The sequence below is a fragment of the Zosterops lateralis genome (genome assembly GCF_965231275.1).
Source record: "Zosterops lateralis genome assembly, chromosome: 10".
In the NCBI taxonomy this organism is placed as follows: domain Eukaryota; kingdom Metazoa; phylum Chordata; class Aves; order Passeriformes; family Zosteropidae; genus Zosterops; species Zosterops lateralis.
In genome coordinates, this window is record NC_139770.1 from 24,904,789 (window position 1) to 24,925,014 (window position 20,226).

Genomic DNA, 20,226 nt, shown 5'->3' on the forward strand with positions numbered 1-20,226 from the left:
TTCCTTATTATCCCATTCCTGAGCTGCCCGTGGCACACAGCAATCCCACAGCCAGGTTTTGTCACATTTTGTGCCTTGCCAAGTGACCTCATGGCCCAACCACAGCCAACAGGCGCCGACCCTGTGCCAACCGTCACGATGGCTAGAGGTGAGAGGGACACTGTGCTTGTATTGTCTTCTCAGCAGAAGGATTCAGCTCCCCTGGGCAAAAGGCAGTTTTGTTTTGGGTTGGTTTTTTTATTCTTCATTAAAAAAAAATCCCAAAACAGCAGAACAAAAACCCCAGTTTTGCCCGGGATACCATCTCTTTCAGTGCAAACCAGCAAGGAGATAACTGGTAAGTGTTAAGACTGGTAAGGAGATGGTTGTGTTGACTGCTTCATTGGAAAGCAAGCTTCCAGGGAAAAGCAACACTAAACAGGCCTGGGCACAAGGCAAGGGCTGGACAATTACAGTTTTCTTCATTAAAATATCAAATTTGTTATTTTTTCTAGTTTTTATTTCTTATTTTTCTATGGGCTGTTTTTACTATAGCAATTTAGATTCAAGTATATTTGAGACAGTCACAATGAACAGTCCCTGTCTATTAATAAGCTGTCTATTCCTGTTCTACAAGGAAACCTTCTTCAGAGTGAAACTGAAACGAAAAAGAAGTTTGTTACTGAATAACCTCTAGCTGTGGTGGAAAACCAGAAAGGAAAAATTCTAGACCCACTCTTCAAGCTTAAAAACCACCAGAAAATCAAATATGTATTTCCATCAGTAATGGAAAAATTGTTTCAAATGCGGTAAACCCACACAGACATTTGGGATATCAAAGGCAACATCTGATTGGCTTTGGAACAGCTGGGTAGCTGGAGCACATCTGGAGCACAGGTGTGTTGACATTAATTCTAGGTAACAACAATAGCTGGACAGTCTGCCAGCTCCCACCCATAAAGCAGATGTGGTCCAGCCTAGAAAGCAGTGAATGACTTGTTCTCACTCCAGGAGAAACCATCACATCCTCGTGAAACAAAGCAGGAGAAGAGACACAGGCAGGAAACAACCCACAATCTTTCCATGTCCTCTTAGAATCAAAAGCACAGTTCTCCTTAGTGAGAGCAAGCCTGTGCAAATCGTTATCATTCTTCATTACCAGCAGATAATGAAGGTTTCCTTTGCTAATAACTGGGCTGAGTAAACACTAGGCTGATACCAATCTAGAGGTCAGCAGAATCCAGATGACATTTCATGATTTCCTTTCTTCAGCAATTAAAGGCCGTCCCATTTCAGCATTCCCTCTCAGCTTTCCCAGGTTTCCTTGCTTATTTAACAGCCTGAATGTTTTATGTATGGTATAAACACATGTGTGGGCAGGGAAAAAATACCACTGTATTGCAATTAAACACAATCAGAGGGAGTTATGGGTGGAGTGGAGGGGAGAGAAGAAAGAATAGGGAAGAAAGCCATTGTTTTTGGAATGTCAAACTACAATAGGACTTTAAACTGTTATGTTTGTATTGTGAGCAACTTGTTTATGAACAATCCCATTTTTAAGCAATCTTAAGTGGGATGATCTTTATGGTTGAGGCTGTGGAGTGAGATACACGGTTTTGGCTCCTTTCCCAGACAACCACATGCTTCTTGTGAGACCTCAGGGAAAAGGGGAAAATCTAATTGTAGTGCAACATCTCATAACTTATATAGGATTTTTCTCTATGGCATTTGGAAAGTAAATTATTCCATGTCATGTCGTGACAAATACTACAGAGGGTTGCAGAAAGATACCTTTAAATATAAATAAGTATAGCTATTTTGAATTGATCAATAAAAACTTGGATTTTCTTAATAAAGACAAAAAAAAGATGAGGAAAAGCAAAAAGGTTGCATCAGTTGTTTCTAAAAAAAGAGAGAAATACTGGACTATTAATAAAGCTAACAGCTTTAAATTATATATTTAAACTTCTTCATAAGTGTTACAATGTTTGTATTATTTTTCCTAGTAATTTGATGCAGCAAGATGAACAGATAGACATATCTTGTAGTATTAAGGTTTGTGTCACTACTGGATTATTACTGAGAGATTAACCCTTCTGTGTACACAACAATTCAGAATTATTTCATAATTTTAACAGAACTGTACCACCAGATTAGATGTTTATCTACTTCAAATTTGTGTTTATATGCCTAAAATTCACAGATTTCATATTCTATAGCTGCTCAATCTAGATGTAATTTGGAAAAGTGAGTTCCCTTTCTAACGGATGTGTCGTAACCACAAAATAAAAGCGGAAGACTGAAACATCTTGATCAATTAAAGTGGTAGGAATTCGGATGTTTATTTTAACATACAGAACTAAGAAATGTCAAACCTCCTTTCTTACCTCAAAATCAATGAGCTGCAAGTCAGCTACTAGGGTACTAAGAAGACCACTGTTGTACAGTTCCTGAGCAAGCTGTGCCACAGCTTCTGTTTGAGGCTCTTTTTCATTTGTGCCATACAAGATTTCTTTCATGGCAACAAGGTTTTTTGAGACTTCCTCCGTCGCCTAAAGAAAATGGGAAAACAATACAGTTAGAGCACAATGTCATTTGTCTTTCTAACTGCACACTCCTTTATTCTTAAAGTCTGCAAACTTCCACTGGGGAGAAATAATCAGGAAATTACAATCTGGTAAAAAAAAACCCAACAGATATTCTTGCTGCAAATAAGACTGTTATGAGACTGGTATTAAAACAAACAAACAAACAAACAACCCAATAAAAAGCAGAGGCAAGACATACACAATTTAGTTACCAAAGGTAAAAATCTCTTTTTACTGCCTTTTAACTTCCCATTGAAAAATCCCCTAAAGAACAGCAATAGGATGAAAAGAACCTGACAAAAAATTCCATTCTGTATAACAGTTGTGCAGGATCAGACTGGAAAACATGACATGGAGCCTCATGCCTAGTGAACTGCTCAGAGAGACCAAATGTATCTCTCCTGCAGATTTTGCATACATCAAGTTTTGCCAAACACTAGGCTCCCAGTCCAATTACTGTGGGTGAAATCTTTCCAATAAACAAAATCTTAAAGAGAATCAACTTTAATTTTCAGGCTATCTCAGCACACAAGAGCAACCTCACCAACAGACCCAGAAAGAGAGACACTCAAAAGAACACAATTAAAGGTCTAAAATCCTTCCTTGCTCGAAGTCCACTTTACAGAAGACAGACAGGTCTGACTCATCACTTGTGAGGAACTCCTAAGTTGCCATGATGAGCTGGAGCAGCATTCAGCAGTGGAAACACAGTTATCTCACAAACAAAACTAAAGAAATACCAATCAACAAGAATTCTTCTCAACAACCAGCTCTGAATCTTAAAACATAGTTGTATTTGACCAAAAAATATGTTTACTGAGCGTGGGGGCAAAATGCTGAAAATGATCATCATAAATAGCTGGTTTAATTATAATGGTTCTTCACATGCCTAAAAAGTCCGAATGGTTTGTAAGTGCACTGATTTTTAGTAATTAGATGAACCTGCCAAAAAAGTATGCATACACTTCAATGTAAAGTATTTATGATTGATAGCTCATGGAAAATTAATAAAGCGAAAAAATTATTACTTTCTGGATATTGCCAGTCTTATAAAGGGCATGTAAAAAGATTTCTCATTCGTGCTTTTTATCCAGAGAGGCTTAAGATCAGCATGACCCATGTGCTATTCAAGCTAGAGCCATTCCAGCTTTGCCAGGTATGCAAGCAAGGATTCCATGACCTTTAAGGAGGCTCTGTATCATTTTTAGCTCCTCCACAACTTTCCACTCCCTGCTGCCTCCCTCTTCCTGCTAACTTCAGTTCCTAGTCCCAGTTGTCTCCTTCTCAATCAAAATTCCAAAGGATTTTCTGTGCACTGTTAGTAAGACAGCAAGAAGCAGGTGCTCAGTAAGACTACTTTGATTCACACCAGCTCCTGAAGACGTGAAATGGGAACACCAGCTCACCATACTGGAGCAGAATTACACCACACAACTGTTCTCTGAAATACAGAAGAAACAGCTCTTTCGCAGAAGAACAGGAACATCTGTCAGACATAGAGATATGAAGAGAGATCTCTGATGCGTGGCTACCAAGGGAAGAGGAAGCAAAGTCTGTCGTCCCCTGCACACTAATGTAGAAAGCAAGATGAAAGAAGAAGAAAGGCAGCTCAAGTGACTGCCTATTTCAGCTAAAATGATGGCAGTATCAAGGGCATGCCTGTAATTAAGAATGTGAGTGGAGAATTTGTCCTACCAAAACCTCAGGAGAGAGAACAAGCCTCCCAACCCCAAAACTTGAATAACTGCACTTGACGGCTCTCCCTCACCCCCAGACCAAGATATACACCAGTAATGGAAATGCTGGCAAACCAGGCAGAAAATAATGCAGTGTTTCCAAACACTGAGGGCTTTAAAAGCCCAAAAAGCCTTCTAGCCCAGCATGAACATACAGCTCAGGAAGTTCACTAGAGACAGTAGGACTTCAGTGCTCTTCACAACTGCCAAGACCTCCTGAATTTGCTTCACTGAAGCTGGCAAGGCAGGAAGCTTTAGTGGGAAGTAGTAGTTAGACACACAGAATCACTGAATCACTGAGATTGGAAAAGACTCTTAAGCCCAAGGCTGCCCCTAAACCACATCCCTGAGAAGCAGCACAGCTTAGGCTGGAAGGTACCTGGAGGCCATTGGGATGCAGCCACCTCTCGAGGCAGGGCCACCTCAGTCCTGACAAGCTGACCAGGCTGATGGACAGCCATGCTCCCAACAGCTCCAAGGATGGACACTCCACCTTCTCTCCAGGAAACCCGTCCCAGTGTCTGACCACCTGCAGCATCAAAGTGTCTGCATTGCATCACCTCAGCTATCATTTCTGGGTATCTTCTGGAAACAGAAGTACAAGGTTTTCTGTATCTTCTGGAGGTGCTGTATCAGTAACCAATGTCTTTTGATGCACACTACGTTTTCATAAAATGTAACATCTTTATACTTCGTCTCTTCTACTCTAAGATTCAACATCAAAAGGACTAGAAATAAACTCTGACAAATTTCTAGAACCTCCTTACTCTTCTATATTCCTTGAACTCTCAACATATTCCAAATACAAGATATGCAGACCTATTTTTGCCATTTCAGATGCAGAAGGGAATTTAGATAGTTACACTTAGAAATATAATGCTGTGTTAAATATCGGTGTGAAGAACCAAGTAAAAAAACCACTCAAAACAAATAAAATCAAGAAAGATAAGACAAGGCTGGCTAGCATTGCTTGCAAGATTTTTCTGAGATACTGAGATCTAAATTGCCTAATGCACTGGTTTTTTTTTTTTAAGAGGGGAAAAAAAATCTCTAGAGATAAAGATCCAAATACACAATAAGGTTCATCCAAAAACCCATGATCAAAAGTGGAACTAACAATCAGACATCATATGTACAAATACATAAAATATATCCCAGTACAATATAATGTCACGGTATATTTTATATATACAGAGTATCTCCACTCTCTATATATTTTATAGTCTCTAAGTATATATTTTATATATTAAAATTTATATTTCTAAATACGAACATCTGTATTTATATGCTCTCAACACTTGAGAAGGAGCAACCTGAATTCTAGAGAAAAATTTCATGGCAAGTCATATTTGAAATTCAGTGGTGCCAGAAAATCAATACCATCTGAGGACAAGCCACACTATTAAAGTTAAATGTAAAGCAAGGAAAATAAAGGAAGTACTTACTTCTCTATGTTTACAAAGGACAGGAAGATACTATTTAAAAATAAAACAGACACCATGAAGTCACACATGATTGTTACACCAGAATAGCTGCATGTCTTTATAGCTATGGTTAATTCCAGTCTCTGGAAATATCAGTGAAATACACTAAAATTTATTGTTTCCTTAAATGGTAAGCAGGGCAAACCCCAGATACTCTATCTAGAGTTGTACAGCTAGATGATTTGGGGTTTATAAACAGTAGAAAAAGATAAAGAACACATGGCCAGTCCTGAAGTATTTCCAGTGAGCTTGGCAGTCTCCAGGCCTATGGAACTCCAGTGGATGGGGGTTCTGTACACAGGGACAGTGCAGTTACAGAAACTGCCCTGTTAATGAAAACATCCATCAAAAAGATAAATCAGATATAGCTTTGAGCCTGTACTGGGTGAATAATTTTACTAGTCTAGAGCAGTATCTATCACAAGCAAAATCATCATTTTAATAACTATTTAAATTGGCTGGATTTCAAAATGCTTACACACACATACAATTCCATAAATGCATTAGTAACTACATCAGTGCAGTAGTACATTGAAAGGCCAAAAATGATTGTATGATTTTCCAGTAAACATTTAGCATGGAGACAGCACAGAAGAGCTAAGTTCAATTAGAAGAGAAGCATGTCCTCTCACCTGGTACTTCCTGAAGGAGCCTCATCTTTACCCCTTGAGTAAGAGCCCTAGACTGGAGGCCAGGCAGATTACTTAACCTTTAGCCTTCTTCCAGCCACAGATTACTGTACACACATGCGTAACAAATCTGAGATTTTACTGCTTTCTGAATGACAGCACTAACTCCCTGAATGAAACCTGCCCCATGGCAACATGGCACAGCATCACCCTGGGCCAGCTGAGGCAGCAGCTCCTGGAGCACCCCGGACTCACTGTGCTGCCATCACACACGGCTGTGACGTGAAGGAGAGAGGCCAACCTGCCTGGGACAACCACAGGGCTTCAATAATTCCCCAGCAGCTCACACCAGGTTAGCCCAAGGTCAGAGGGTAGCAAAGAACAACTTGATTGCATGAGTAAATGTTTACCTGCACGACAGTAAATGTGTGCTGCACACCAAGGGAACTCTAGTATGAAAAAAATGCTGGGGTCAGCCAAAGAGGAGGAAGAGATGTAAATAAAGACTAATGGACTAGATCAAGGGTAGGCCCTGCTTACAGAGAAGGAGGTTAACTTTGCCTTTACCCCCCTTTCTGAGAGAGCACAAGCAATGGAGAATGAACAGCATAAATGATGAACACATTTCAGTTATAAAGCACTTGACAATCTCATTTCCCTTCCAAAATACTGACAGACAGCAAGCCCCAACCTCTGTGCTAAGCACAGCACTGCAGCCAGCAAGACCCAGAACTGTGGCACAGGAGGGAGATGGGAGCAGTGAGCAACAGCCCAGCTCCTGAAGGAGCCCCACATGTTTAAAGGACATTTCCAATGACCTGGAGAACCACCTGGTTAATTTTTCTCCAGTCTTCACAGAGCTCAAAAGGTAGATTAACATGTAACTAGGATACACCCGAACTTCAGATTTTTGGTTATAAAGCAAAATTTCCAGTATGACAGGGCAAAATGTTTTGTAATTGAACAAGACTATTATTGGTTTACATCTTTTACTTTGAAGAATATCTTCCATTTTGATTATAAAGAATGGACAGGAACACACACTGTCCAAGATTTTAAAAACTTTATTACCTCCTTTGATTTTTTGTTTCTGCTCACAAAACATTAACAGTTTTAAATTTCAGTCTAAGCCCTGAATGAAATGAAGAATTCTGTTCAAACATAATTACACTTATACCTTCCAGGGAAAATTGTTTGTCTAATTTTCTTATAAATCTGTATTTCCAATTGTGCAACAAAATTGTTAAAGAGCACTATCCATGTAGTAGCAAACTAACTATTATAAGAAACAAAATAGTGTAAGAAAAGTAGGTAGTCCCTTAACCCAAATGGGTTCCTTTATAACCAATACCGAGTATTTAATATGCTGACCCAGCACCGAAATTACACCACTGATATGTGTCAGGTGACAAAAGCATAGCCCTGGATTAAACAGCAACAATGCCAAAATTCCTGAGGCAAACCATATTTTATACGCATCTAATCATTAATAAAATGAAGTCATAAAAACAAGAACAATTTTTGCATCCTTCTCCCATTTTATTATCAGGCAGCAATTTTTGTGCTTCAAGTAGAGTGAGTTTTTCTATTTCTGTCCTACTACAAGCCACAGAACCCACCCTGCTACCAGCACAGAATTCTTCTCCAAAGGAGGCCAAAAAGCTACACTGCAGAAAGGATCATCATAATAAAAGGGATAATGAAAGAGAAAAAAAGTCTAAATATGAGATATGGGAATGAAAAATGTTAGTTCTTTTCTAATAAAGGCTACTGCTCAGACTCCTGTTTTTTAACTCCAAATTCACTCCAGTCATTTCTACAGACTTAGACATGAAGAGGGCACAAATTCAGAGTGTCTACTCAGAGCTGTGTCCTCAAAGATCTGATGAGTGGTCCATAAGACATTGAAGAACTTTCTCTATCAAACCAGCAAACCATCTGAGCTGAACAGTCTCAACCAGAGTCACCTTCCTGAAGTCTTGGCTTACTGAGGAAACAAATACTTCCTGCTGAGTCTCTGCATGGAGATGTGGACACTGGTGGTGTGAGTGTTCGGATTCATCAGCTGCTCTGTGATTAGCAAAGATGACAGGGAACAGCACCACCACACCCAGGCTCATTCTCCTGGATGTCAGGATTTAGCTTTCCTCACTCTGAACCTACTGAACGTGGGCTGTCTTTGTTCTCCAAGCACAATGTGTTACCTTCTGTATGACACAGGAAAAACCACTCCACAGGCTTAGCATATCACTTGTTTTCAGAGCAGCCGCCTCACACAAATGAGGCCTGTCAAAAGATGGAGGTGTGCGACTAAAGCCAGCAAGAAGAAATGGTACATCCCAACCCTCAGCTACAGCAGCAGGAACACAGTCATGGGCTACAGAACACAGCTACACACAGTGGGATGAGCTGCCCTGCTCCCCATTAGGGGTCTAAGCAAAAAGAGAGGACACAAAAGAGCCCAGATTTTAAGACCAGGCCACATCTTCAGGTACTAACAATGAGGCTGGGATAAAGGAGGCAGTGCCAAGTCTCATCAGAGACTCTTCAGAAGGCACCTATCCCTCCTCTCCTTTAAAGAAAAATAGCAGCAGCAAATTAAAATCCTTCCAGCCTTCAAACAAGCCTGCATAACAGAATGTAACATTTTTCTCTCCAACAGGAGAGGAAAAGCATCAGAGGAAACTACTGTGGTACACTGCAAGATAACTGGAACTTACCACATGGTGGCAAAGGGGTAGAAGATGCTAATTATTAAAGAATACCAGAACTTGGATGGCAATTTAATTAAGACCCTTAGTTGTAGTAGTGCCAAATCTAGGTAAAACTGAATATAGAGGAGCTCTGCTTAAAAATATAGGTGAACATGAAAAGATTGTAACTAACTCCGATATGGGACTCTGTGGATGCCAAGAATGGCACATAATAGTTAAATAATACTGGGAGAGGCCTCAGGGAGGGTGCTCATCTAAACCTCCACCACACAATTCACAATTCAAGGTGGGATGCAGCTGCACACAGGCTGAACTTTGAGGTCAGTTCTGTAAAGCTGTAAAATCAAGAGTGCCCATTGAGAAGTAAATGACTGTGGACAGGTACAGAGCCTGAAGTAGCAAGACATCCATCTAAAGGAAACTGCACTAGCACAAGAACTTCTCACATCTTACTGTGGGCTAAAGAAGAGGAAGGAAAGCCAAAATACATTCTCCATCCATGAAGACACAAAGTTCTTCAGCTTCAGAAAGAGACACTCTGCTCTGTAAAGGTTTGCATGGACAAGCAGAGACAGAACTATTTGTGCAGTAGTGAAGGCACTGTGGTGGTCACAAGCACCACAGCATTGTACAGCTATGAGCTGCTTATTAAAAAATGCAATGTCCTACAGTTCCAAATCATTTAAAATATCATTATCAGCTGCCAGTGGCATAAGCTGGCAACCAACAGGACACACACCTGGTTCAAAGGTTCATAAATTACCCTTTATCAGAGTATAAACCACCAAAGTAATTCCTAATTGATTCTGTTTCAGCTGCTGTAATTTCCCCTTTACCCCACTTTCAAATACAGTTTAGCAACTGGAACATCATGACTATACCTTTTCCGCCTTTTTGTCAGAGATGTCTTGTTTTTCTAGAACTGCCATGCTCTCCTTCAGGTTTTTCACTATGTCTGCAGGAGACTTGTGGGACTTGCCAAAGGGGAATGGCATGATTGCAAACCACAAGGTCTTCCTTCTATGGCTCCTGCTTCACCTGGAAAGAAAGGAGAAAGAAAGTACATTAAAAATAGAAACTTAAGCTCAGTATAACAACACACACAAAGATAAGAGAGAGCAGCAAAGTTATTCATACAGGAACAATGATCACTGACAGGTGAACTAGAGCTTGCCATGACAAAGTCAAATTCTTGTATTTCCATTTCTTTTAAAACACAAGATACACAACTGAAGGACTCACATTAAGATCATCATCTTGTGCTTCAGGAGCAAATTCAAGAGTACATTAATTATATCCAAAGCCACATAATGCACACATGCCCCATCATAATGGACAAGCCTTAGAAGGATCAATTATTCCAATTAATGCTGTCAAGCAAAATGCCTTCTCACATGAAGTGTTTGACACACAGCTCCTCGTGTCTCAGGGCTCTGCAGTGACTGCCCAGGTATATGCTTTTACCCAGATTCATTCCATAATGAATTTGCAAATGCAAAGCAGAGCCCAAAGTCTGCACCTTAGTGCACAACCTACAGACACGAAGCAGGCAAGGCTAAAGACAGTGACCTCTTCCTGCCAAGGCACCTGGCATGTCCTGGCATTTTCATATCTATAATAACACTGAGATAGTCCCACCCTCACACGTTTTATGGGAAATAAATTTTGACACCTAGCGGGATACATACAGTACTTGAAAACATTAAAACTAACATCTGATGTGTATCCTCAAAAAGATAAAATGTGTCTTACAGGAGAAAGTTTCCTTCCCTAAAAATATCTGGCACTTAAATCCAAAACCATTTATTCTACTGTATATTTACTTCTACTTATATATCTACTGTATGTATTTACTTTTACACAAACACATAGATATACTCTCTTGTGTACAAAATAGAAAAGTATTACTGGGATAAAAGAGTGTACTGAAGCTTTTGTTACTAAACACATACACCCACATTTAAACAATAATAAAGCCTTCTTACAAGTGAATTCCACAAAGCATACTTCTACAACTCTAATTAGACAGAAAATAACAGGAAATCCTCCATTAAAAATGCTGACAGTGTTACTTCTGCTAGACACAAAAGACAGCTGAAGCTGGCAGAGCAGAGCAGAGCCAGCATTGTCATTCCAAAGAAGGGGTATTACCCTGAAAGCTGAATTTCTATCTCCCTGCAGTGTCTGTGGAGTGAGTAACAAGTCAACTCTCACCAGTACATGTTAAAGTTTCTTATCTGACGCAATGCACTTTGCTCCTTGATTAAAATACCAGCTCATCCATCAGGAACTCTAAAATGTTACTCCTGATCTTTTTCAACAGCTTTGATCAGGGATGAAAAATCTCAACATAATGTTTTTTTTTGAGTTATTTTTACTTTTAAAACAAGTAAGTTTGGCTGGCCCAAGGGCAACAATTTAAAGGCTAAATACAGAAGAACTTGGATCTTTAGCCAAGTAAATTTCCATAAATAGAGATTTCAGGTAAGCAGTTACAGAGATCATACGTTCACTGTTCCATGCTTGCAACTGACTTAACAAAGCTTAAGGTAGGTAATTTTTAATTAGATTGCTTCCAGATAAAAGTATCAGCAAGATGGTTAAAACAAGACCTTCCACCAGCCATTTCCATTCTTTAATAGATCACAAGGACTTTCTGTTGCATTTATTTGTAGTATGGTCATTACAGTAATCTCTCATTCACAGTCTGCACAAAGAAGGGGCTGTAACACTGAAATTACAAATGCAGGAGATAAAGAGAGATCAAAAAGTGCCCACAGGTCATTCCTTTGACAGGAGAATTTCATGCCTCAAACTTTATCACATCTAGTGGAACAGAAACCTACAGCTAAGAAAAGCACCACTACTGACTGTTATTTATGAAAATACAATAGTATTTAACACAACATTTAAGGAAAATTATGATATTTTCACACAGGATTTTTTGTCCTAGAAAGAGACAGTGTGAAAATAAGCACAATTTCCCCACAACATAGATGACATACCTTGAGCATCACAGCAACATTTTAAATGTTCTCTTTATCTCTCCCTTTGATTACTACTTCTGCCAAATTAAGACAGGCCCTGAAAACAAATCTGAATTCTTTCATGTTTGCATTTCATCACTGATAATAATAGTATTTAACAACTACTCTGCCCATTCATTCTGGAGGATGGCTATACCCATGTAACAGAGGACTGGCTTGAGAAATTGTCTGCCTTAATTCCTTGGATTATGCACTAAAACAAAAGCAAATCCACAAGGAATCAAAACAGCTGAGAGAACAAAGCCATATGGAACCACAAAATCTGGTATGACAGCAATATACAAAGAAAATAAATCAAACCAAAGAAAACAGCTCTGCACACTCATTCTCTGGATTAGAACTATACTACTCCTAAAGCCCAAAAGACAACATGGACAACACAAAACCTATGGAAATATAGGATATTGATAAACAACCGTCCTCACGTGTGCCCAAGGTCTAGGTTTGCAAAACTTGATTTGCCTCTAGACAGTGCCTGATTTTTTCTTTAAATTAACAATAGTCCATAGCTTTGATTTATTTCTGAAACCTCCCAAGTTCTGTGTAAATCAGATACACAAACATGCATACTTAAGTCATACACAAGCTTCACTTTATGTACTAGCATATCTAGTAGAAAAGAAGCATTTAATAACATCTCACTAGCATGCATTTACATTAAACTTTTTCTCTCAATCCAGATAAAATCCTGTATGAACCTCACAAGCAATTTAGAAAAATCAGGAACAACTACAAAGGAAATCTACATCCTTGATTACTGAAGGTGACATTTTGCTTCAAGGGTTTGTTGTTTTTTTTTTTTTATTATATAAAATGGAGTAAATACACTGCTTATGCCATTTCAGTTTTATTACTGGAAGGAATGCAATGGCACTGCTGGGAACATCATCTGGGGCCTCAAGACTGAAGATCCCACAAACCCTGAAGCAAAATTCTGTTCCTGAAAAACCTGTGCCACATCTTGCACAAAAAAGAAGCAGGAGCAGTGCTTTGTCTCTCAAAGCTGTACTTCATGCAGGAGAACATAGACAGGCTGTTCCTTTTTCAGCCCAGCAAAACTATCCCCAGCAGCACTCTGTGCACAATAGACAATGACAACATCTGTGTGGGATCGGAAAGAGCTGCCACCACCCACATCTGCAACACAAGAAAAAAAGGGAACAACATCAAATGACAATTTCTGTAAATAAGAATAGGCCTTACATCATGTCAAATGATAACTGATTCACAATACTAGCACCTGGTTGCCTTGCAAATTCAGGATAAAACATTGATTGTGGCTAAACAAAGGATCATAGGATTCCTGAGGAATTGAACTGCAACAAGTACGTGGACACCTTTGTGCTCTGCTGGGCTGCTTTGCTTTATCTTCCCTTCCCAGAAACCTCACGTTCATCCATTTGTTAAAAGGGACCACGGACAGTATCACACAAACCTCAGGCCTTCTCAGGCATGCATTTTATTTCATCAGTATTCAAGTAGGCCAAAGGTAACAAACTTGAAGGTCCTGAAAGTACGGGGGTCAAAGCCACAATTAGAAATCTGAAGTGATGTTATCAACCCCAGTGACCATCAAACAACAACATGGCACACGGCCAAACACCCAGAGATTGAAGTTCCACTGACACACTCGAGCACACTGGGACATTTGGGCTTTTGTGATAACCAGAGATAGTACCCCACTGTCTCAGATAATATATAACTTCCAGCTCTGTCAATGCACCAGTCATCCATGCAGTTTGCTTTATCTATAAGGCTTTGTAATTTTTTATTCACTGGATTGACCATGAAATCAATAATGCCCAATTTAATGCATTTCATGTATAAGATTTTAAAGTGTCTGCTGAGTTAAAAAAACAGCATTTCTCTGTGAGAACAACCCTCCTGAAGAAAAAAGAAAGCCACAGGAACAAATACAGAAGCATGATAAACAAATTCCTTTCCTTTAATAATTTAAATTCTCTAAAGAATAGATATACGAGCCTGGAGTATGGTCTGTCATGTAGCTGAGCTTTTGTCATTTGAAGGGTCAGAAAATATGCTCCCTCTATAACAGAAGTGTGTGCCACTGTTTAAAACCTGATCACTTACTAGTAGAAGTGTTTTTTTCTGTAGTAGGAAGCATGTTTTTTACTGTGAGATGCCTGCACTACTATTTTCAGAATAATACTGGTACAAGAAATAGTACAATTACACTCCTGACTGCATTAACATGTGTAGAGTTACTACACAGACCGATTTGTGGCACCAAAGTCTCGCCAGCACAGACTTTTAAAGGGAAGAAGGGAAAGGGATTAAATTGAATGGAAAGCCAGCCCAGCAGCATAAGCAAGGACACAAAGGCAAACTCAAGCCTTTCTACTTTAGACATACCATGAATTTACCACAACATAAAGTTTCTTCTCTGCACAGAAGTATAATCCATAAATAAAGCATCATTTAAGTATTCACACATATTCCAGCTCCAGAGAACAAACCACCAAACCACCACCTATCCCCATGCAAAATGCTACTTAACTAATGTACAAACCCCCTATATTTCCAATTTTGTGAAACAAACAGGTGCAATAAACTCAATCCTTATTCTATTATGGCCCTCACCATTAAATTGCACTATATTAAGTCCTCAGCTGCATCTTGCTGCCTTGTTTATACATAAAGAGATTAAGATGACTCCTTTTCCAAGCTCCTAATGAGGAAAAGAGGAGGAAAAAACCCTTCAGCTATTTCCTGGCTGCAACTGCACACGTTTAAAAAATCGAAGCCTAGTGAGAAAGCCCATGAACATCCATTTAATGTGCACGTAAGAAGAAAACTGCTGCAGATCAAACAAAACCAACATAATTTCAGTAAGGCCAAATAATTACCAGTAAGGTTCCCTGTGGCAGATGAGCCAAGCCCAGAGCTGGCCACTGCTGATGGGGAGATCCCATTCTCCCTCTGCTCCCAGCACCAAACCCCTTCCCCCTGTTTTATGCCAGGGCAGGCTGACCCATCCATGAGCTGAGCCACTCACCAAGCTACCAGAAACTAACATGTAAAAGGAAAATAAACAATGAGTAGTGTAGGGAATGTAGAAAAACCATCCCTTTGAGCAGCAAGTAGCTATCAATCAGCTCCCTCAGCTCCCAGTCTCTCCAGAAGAGCACCTCATGGGAAGGCTGGAGCCAAACCAGCAGCGGGGCTGGAGGGGCAAGGTCACTTTCCATCAGTTATTTTGAGAAGCCTGATATTTGCCCAAGTGCCCAGGGTGCTGACTGAACCAATCAAAATGGCAGAAGACAAAGCCAACAAAAATGAGAGACAGTCAATAAAAATAAAAATTCTGAAAGATTCTTAAGACAAACCAGTACAAGGCATGGTGAGCTGAGCCAGACCCAGCCCAAGGAAAGGAGGAGGAGAGGGTTGAGGCAGGAGGGGAGGGCACACCAGCTTCTCCTCCTCCTCCAGGTAGAGGGAAGCTGCCAACTTCTATCCTGAAATCATATCATGTGTCAATTACCTTCCACAGTGCTAATAACACGCAGGAGATGGGCTTAAGCAAATATACTTAAATAAACTAATGAGTCTACAACGGCAAAATACCTAGTTTCACAATAAACAGTTGGGGCTGCACTGCACGTGGATTTTTAATTGACAATTTATCAGCCTATTACTGACACAACATGTTGTATCTTGCTAAAAAGGGGCATATCGTTATTAAAAAAATATAATGCAGCAAGCTCACATTTGTCTTGATAGACCTGATTTCCCTCAGAACTCATTCTTTTGCTGCATGCTTCTTGGATTAACAGGGATCATTAAGTCATTAATTAAAACAGTAACATAAATCAGTTTTCTTCAGGTGTAATTGCTACAAGCAGCTGTTAGCTCAGCTAGAATTCACCACTGTTAAGCCTAGTTGGAATGATAAAACCAGAAACAGATCGAGAAATTACACATTTTTAAAAGCACTGTCTCACTCTCAGATATGCCCAGCACCCCAAAGGAAGACTGACAGCCATGCCTTTGATCCAAGAACCACTTTTTACGCAAGCTACCATGCTCCTTGGGAAAAAAAAAATTGGAGTACTTCAAAGCCAGAAGCGGCACCTTATTAGCTATTCAGCCCTCTTGTACAAGATTATGAAATGTCACCAGTTATGAGAGTATTTAGCAGACCAAGTTCCTGCCTGTACCTTCTGTGAGTGTGTCTTGCCCCAGACACGTGCAGCAGCAGTGCCCCTGGAAAGCATCTGGAATATTGCTGCCAGCTCATCCCTGCAAATCCCTGCCTGCAGCACATCCTCCTGAGAGGCCTCACCACTTCTGACTGCACCAGTGCAGTGACCAAGGGCAGCAGCCATCCTTTCCCTCAGTGTGTTATTCCAATTCAGTACCCACATTCCTCATTAAAACATTCTTGCACATTTTTCATCCACTGTGTTCTACTACATCTTTCAGTATCCTCATTCTGGATATATGGTTTCCCACTAGATCAAAAGGTTATCCAGAGCTTCAGTATTGTACCAAAGCAGTTTTTTACTTTTCTTTTGGCTACATCAAACGAACTGACCACATCAGCCTCTCATCCAAAATATGTGTCTAAGCAGCACAATTTATTAATACAAGCTCACCTGCAAGGCTTTCCTATCACAAAGGAAATGGAACTGATAAAGGGCAGGAGCCACACGACAACGTATTTCAGGGTTCCAGCACAAACTCTTCAGTGTAAACATGGTTTTCCATGGCAGAACATGGCTGAGCTTGTAAATGGTAATTACTGGCAAAATTTAAGGATATAGCCCAGGTCTAAGGCACTTTTGCTATCCTCTAAATACTTCCACACAACTTTTCAGTATTTCTTTCAACATAATTTTAGAATATGGATAAAAGAATTATACCAGTGATCTGTTTGGACCTGTTGTGATAATTTTGTGAGGAATGTAGTTCATACATACAAATTTTCTTGAAGGACAGGCATGCTCATTTCATAGCTGGCAGGTCCCACCCAACATGGAACACTAGCATCTTTCTTGAAATACACTATTAACTTCTTCTATCAAGTCTGCAGCACACAAAAGCTTTAATGTGATTCAAAAGCAGTTTCACAACTCTGCATAACAGAATTATTTGTGGTGTGACCCACTTTATGATTAAAATGGAAAAAAAAATCCCCTCTTTTAAAATGACAACTTAATGCAGGGAAAAATGAAAATTATTAAGAAAAAAAATCCCCCCTGTAACACAGAAGAACAGTGAAGTGAACAAAAAAAATTTCAGTGGGTTCAGAAAAGAAGGGTTAAAACCAGAAAATAATTTTCTACATTAAAATTAAATGAATAATGTGACATAGCTTCTTACTTTCTGAAAATTTCCAAGTAATTAAAACCCTGGCAGTTCATAGCCCTGGTTGTTTCTTTAGCACCAAATGCCATCTGATTCCTTTCATTAGGCAAGCTTCTTTCTTGCCATTCAATTAATTTACTGATCCTTCTGCCTCTTCAAGAGCCTCCTTCTCCAGCAGACACCTGCAGCATACTGGACAAGGAAAAGGGCAGCTACTGCCACTGGCCTCCACTATTCACTGCAGCACCCTAAAACTACATCATACCCTGTGACTTGGAAATTATTATAGAAATTGCAGTTTAACACATAGCTACAGAAGCATTAAGTAGAAACTGATTTTAAATAGCACTGCTGCTTTTAAGGGGCTTCAGAAATCTAGCACAAGCAGAAAAGCCTGTTAATACTAAAGCTCAGACTGTGAGCTCCCAGCCTGTCTCCATGTTGAAGGAAATCTTATGACTCAGCTTCTTTCCCTGGTGAGCTGTTTAGAGTTACCCCACCCATCCATTTCCCCCACAAACCTCACTGCTGTACTGCAATATGGTATACAGATAGGCATGTGAATGCCTCACCCCTTCCTTGGGAAGGGTATTTCAAAATTCATAAAAATAATAATAATCCTACATCTCATCACAAAAAGCAAGTACTATCTCTAGCACACCGTGCACAAAAAACCAAAAAACTTATCTGAAGCTCAAGAAAAGTTGTCAGACAATATGCCCACTTCTGCCCAGGTAGAAACTGAAACAGTTTTCTCCTAACCTGGTAATAGAATCAATCCCCTGTTGGCTCAGTTGCCCATACTGCATCATCACAAACCCCAGAATATTTGTTACATGACAAAAAATGCTGCAATTCTGTACGTGCCATTCTACCCACCCTTGGAAGCAAAAATGCAAAGCAAGAGTCTCCTTTGTAATTATTTCTAGTCCTTTGCATATATTATTCCCATTCCTTTCCAGAGGTTTCTCTTTGTATCAGATTTTCTGATATACATCTAAGGGTCAATTTTGAGAGTGAAGTAGTGACAAAAGTGGAGGCAAAACTGCAGTTTCATTTCTGATTTATTTCACATTGTGAAATACAGCCTAGAGTTCACAGGTTCAAATAACTCAAATCAGCTGAGTGTGAGAAACCATCCAGGTGAAGGACAGCAAACCCCACCAGCACCACAACATCAGCACTGAGCCCGAACCAGAAAGTTGGTGCAATGGGCAGGGGGAAATCATCACTTTACACATGAGCTGGTTACATAAGGAAGGAGTATGAGAATCCCAACCACCAGCACAAGGGAAGTGCATGTGCACTTTCGAGGCCTTTTGTTTTCAACAGAAGTTGAGAATAATTAAACTGCAAAAATGGGTCTGGGACTGCTCCTGCCACAGTCCTCTAAGGCACAATTTTCTTTAGAAAATATCCTCTCAAACAAAAACCTACTCTCAGTAAAGCCATTCTCTAGTAGCACAAATAACAAAGCTAAGGAAAAAAATCAAAATTAATAAAGTATTTACCCAAATACAATTTCACTAAGAAGTGTATAGCTTTTAAAACTAACTTTAAAGAAATTAAACAATATTTTCCCATGGTTTCTTTACTTTCTTTGGAGACTATATTCTGTGGCCTGCTAGTAACTTCTAATGCTCAACCTAAGTTTATCAAAGTTCAATACAACATAGCTCTTTATCTAATTTACCTTAATATCAACAAATTTTTAACAAACATAACCACAAAAGACTAAGATCACTTTAAGAACAACAATAATAAAGCATTAAGACTATAAGCAGTAGAACAATGACCTTGACATAGCTCAGGAGCACCCTAAAAACATTGACTGAGGAACTGGGAAGACACCAAGGAGAACCCCTCTTCCCACAGTGATTACTACTGGCTCCTGCCATAGGCAGCATGGAATGAACTCCATCCATCTCTGCTTTGCCCCACTCTACGTGTGAAGGCTTCTCCCCCAAAATAATCCATTTGGGAGCTCACAATTAAAGACTCTGTTAGACTACTGTGGAGTTCACCTCAGTTCCACAAGCTTTACAAACCAGGTTTGTAATTATGACAGTAATCAAGCACAGCTTAACTACTTGTGTTCACTTCTGTGGAGCAGTGGGCAGAAGCAGGGCTGACACTGAAACCCCACAAGCAGAGCAAGCTGCACTGCAGAGCTGGTCACACTCCATAGAGGTGGCTGAGACCCCAGCTCACTCCTGAGCTCTGCCACTGTCATCTCTACTGTGAGGTCTCAGTAGTGTGACACAAAGATCACAATGTAAATCTCTGGGAGATCAATTCTCGTGAATCCCAGCTGATTCTTGCTACATGAAACCAAGACAATTTGGTGCATGATCCATACCTCCCCTACAAAAGGGAGTTCCTGACAAATACCCTACAGGAGTTATGTACTGACTCACAGAGAAAGCAGGAGATGGCAATCAATAAGTGACTGAGAATCATGACACCACCATTACTGGGAATCTGTTCCCTCTAGTTCATTACATCCTCATTCAGTAAAGGAAAAGAGTGGTTCAGGCCTTTTTCCCTTAAATTACCTCTTACCTAGTACCTAGGAGCTGAAGCACACGCAATATCTGTGCTGATCCACAGGTCATTATCCATCTGACAAATTTGCCATGGTCCCTGGCACTTAAAAGACAGTTTTGATGACAATACAAAGGGTTTACTGACACAGCTCTGCTAGCAAATCCTACCACTGCA

The 20,226-nt window shown here is 39.9% G+C and overlaps 1 protein-coding gene across 6 annotated transcripts in view; it reads right to left on the reverse strand.

The window, feature by feature from the left end:
• CAB39 (calcium binding protein 39) overlaps positions 1-20,226 on the reverse strand; it is a 47,409-nt gene that overhangs the window by 15,597 nt on the left and 11,586 nt on the right. For 3 of the 6 annotated variants that reach the window (XM_083868995.1, XM_083868994.1, XM_083868996.1), the window contains exons 2-3: positions 10,012-10,168; positions 2,367-2,531 (exon numbers count right to left, since the gene is read on the reverse strand). In XM_083868995.1, the coding sequence (XP_083725121.1) occupies positions 2,367-2,531; positions 10,012-10,125 (279 nt within the window). In that variant the 5' untranslated portion in view covers positions 10,126-10,168. Of the gene's footprint in view, positions 1-2,366; positions 2,532-6,419; positions 6,554-6,671; positions 6,795-8,620; positions 8,699-10,011; positions 10,169-20,226 lie in introns of those variants that run through there. The other 3 variants (XM_083868997.1, XM_083868998.1, XM_083868999.1) reach the window with 3 other exon arrangements.